Source organism: Epinephelus moara, chromosome 10, assembly GCF_006386435.1.
Source record: "Epinephelus moara isolate mb chromosome 10, YSFRI_EMoa_1.0, whole genome shotgun sequence".
In the NCBI taxonomy this organism is placed as follows: domain Eukaryota; kingdom Metazoa; phylum Chordata; class Actinopteri; order Perciformes; family Serranidae; genus Epinephelus; species Epinephelus moara.
The window spans coordinates 32,214,489-32,216,499 of NC_065515.1; the positions used below are offsets into that span (position 1 = coordinate 32,214,489).

The following is a 2,011-nucleotide window of genomic DNA, read 5'->3' on the forward strand; positions in this document are numbered from 1 at the left end:
AGCCTGCATTCACGAGTAATCCATCCAAGAGTAATGTGTGTGCAGAGCTGTATGAAAGCTCTGTTATACATAATTTTAGTGTAACTTTATCATTTTTTTTCGCTGTGAAAACATTGGACTACCGACAAGTGCTTGGTCTTGTCGGAAAGCTATGATTCTGTTGTTTCACGTGATACGCGTGGCTTCTCGCTATGACGCACGGTCGCGGAGAAAATCCACAGAGAAAAACAGGTGTGAATTTGGAAGTACTATGCGTCGTTCAGGCCCATAGGATTGAACAGATGCAGATTATGGTGTACCAAATCACCAATGTACCAAATATAACAAATCCAGCAAGCTGTAAGTGAGAAGACATTGCAAATAGAAATCTCTCTAAACAGCAATTATCACAGCTAACAAACATTAAAATATTTCTCATGTCTTTCTCGCTCTGTCCTATGTCTCTCTGTAGGTCTGTTTGGCGGTCGTGGCAGAGGAATGTCAGGTCCCGGTCGCGGTCAGCAGCAGCAGATGCAGCAGCAGGACAAGAAACCAGGCAAACCACAGGGAATGAAGAACCAGCACTGACGGACAACATCACACCTTCAACAACACATCCTGTTATTCAGAGCGATTTCTCCTTCAGTACACGAAGATAAAATGAACTCTCTGGTGTTTCCCTTTGCTGTGATGTTCGTCTGAACTGACCATTGCAGAAATCACACTGGGAGACTTTAGGAGAAGCTGTGCTTTTGCACTGAATTTTGTTTTTGTTTTTTTTTTAGCATCTGTAAGTTGGTATTAACATTTTTTAGTATGACCATTTACCAGAGTATCAGTCACTTCTGACAGACTAATAATATTTATCATTACAACTGCAATAACATGATGCATCATAAACTACATTATATTACCCCAAACTGTTTTCCATCAGTTGGTACACTGGATTGCGGTTTTTATTTTCATTTTTTTTTGTCTCTTCAGGTGTAGTTTTCATGGTGAAAAACCTCCTCAGCCCCAACTTCTGTTGCATGAACATTTTTATAATGCTCTTTATTTTTGTCTTGTTTATGACGTTTGGTGGTCTGTCTGCTGCACCGCCATGTGGTCAGATGACGGCAGGTGAAACAGTAGACCTGACAGTTGGGTGGGCCAAAGTTCAGTCCACGAAAATAATCCCTTATGTTGAAGCATTTATAAGATGACACATCATGATCAGTGAGATTTCCAGATAAAAAAAAAAGATTCTCATATTCTTAAGTCTGAAATGGATAAGTCCAATATGTGTCATCATGGTTGGTTTTCATTTTATTTTTGTAACAAAAGACGATGTTGTAATTTATTTACACGAGAACATGAGAATAAAAAGACTTTTGTTAAAGCAGTCGTATTTACTTAAAACAGATCATTTGTGTTATGATTTAGCCACAGTTGGTAGCTATTTGTTCTGCTAACGAAATACTTCACCCACTAAATGATCATTCATTTATCATCGAGACTAAAAGTGAAACATGTCTATGCTTAAACTTTTAGTCCCTTTCAGAGAGGGCTGAAGGCAACGCATGGGTTAAGGAGGTACTGACGACACGACTGGATACAAGAGACTTGGATTATACTGTATGAGTTGTGTGAGAGTTTGTAAACAAATGTTCTGAGGTAGTTTTGCTGTTGTTAAACATGGTCCCCAATTACTTCAGTTGACCTTTGCTAAGTCCCGCCCCCGGACGCAGACAGACCAATCATAGCGTAGCATCAGGCCAGCTCAGACCAGGGTCTGACAACAACACAGCTGTGCTCCATTAACTCTAATGCAGTCGTTTCAGATTTCCTTCATTTTCAGGCTGGTTTTGTGGATTTGGAGCTAAATGTTGTGCCTGGGGCACATCGTGTATTAATGATGCTCGTTACCTGGAGAGGTTGGAAAAAGATATACGTTTCTTCCCTGTTCCAAAACCAAAATCAAACCCTGAAAAGTGTAGGGTTAGCTAGCTAGCTACTGAAGATATAGCCTACTGAATGTATACACATGCTG

The 2,011-nt window shown here is 40.1% G+C and overlaps 1 protein-coding gene across 1 annotated transcript in view; it reads left to right on the forward strand.

Moving 5' to 3' along the window:
- Window positions 1-1,360, forward strand: part of lsm4 (LSM4 homolog, U6 small nuclear RNA and mRNA degradation associated) — a 4,546-nt gene extending 3,186 nt beyond the window's left edge. Inside the window, exon 5 of the mRNA XM_050055620.1 lies at window positions 452-1,360. Coding sequence (XP_049911577.1) covers window positions 452-567 — 116 coding nt within the window. The 3' untranslated portion in view covers window positions 568-1,360. The remainder of the gene's footprint in view (window positions 1-451) is intronic.
- The last annotated feature ends 651 nt before the right edge of the window (window positions 1,361-2,011 follow it).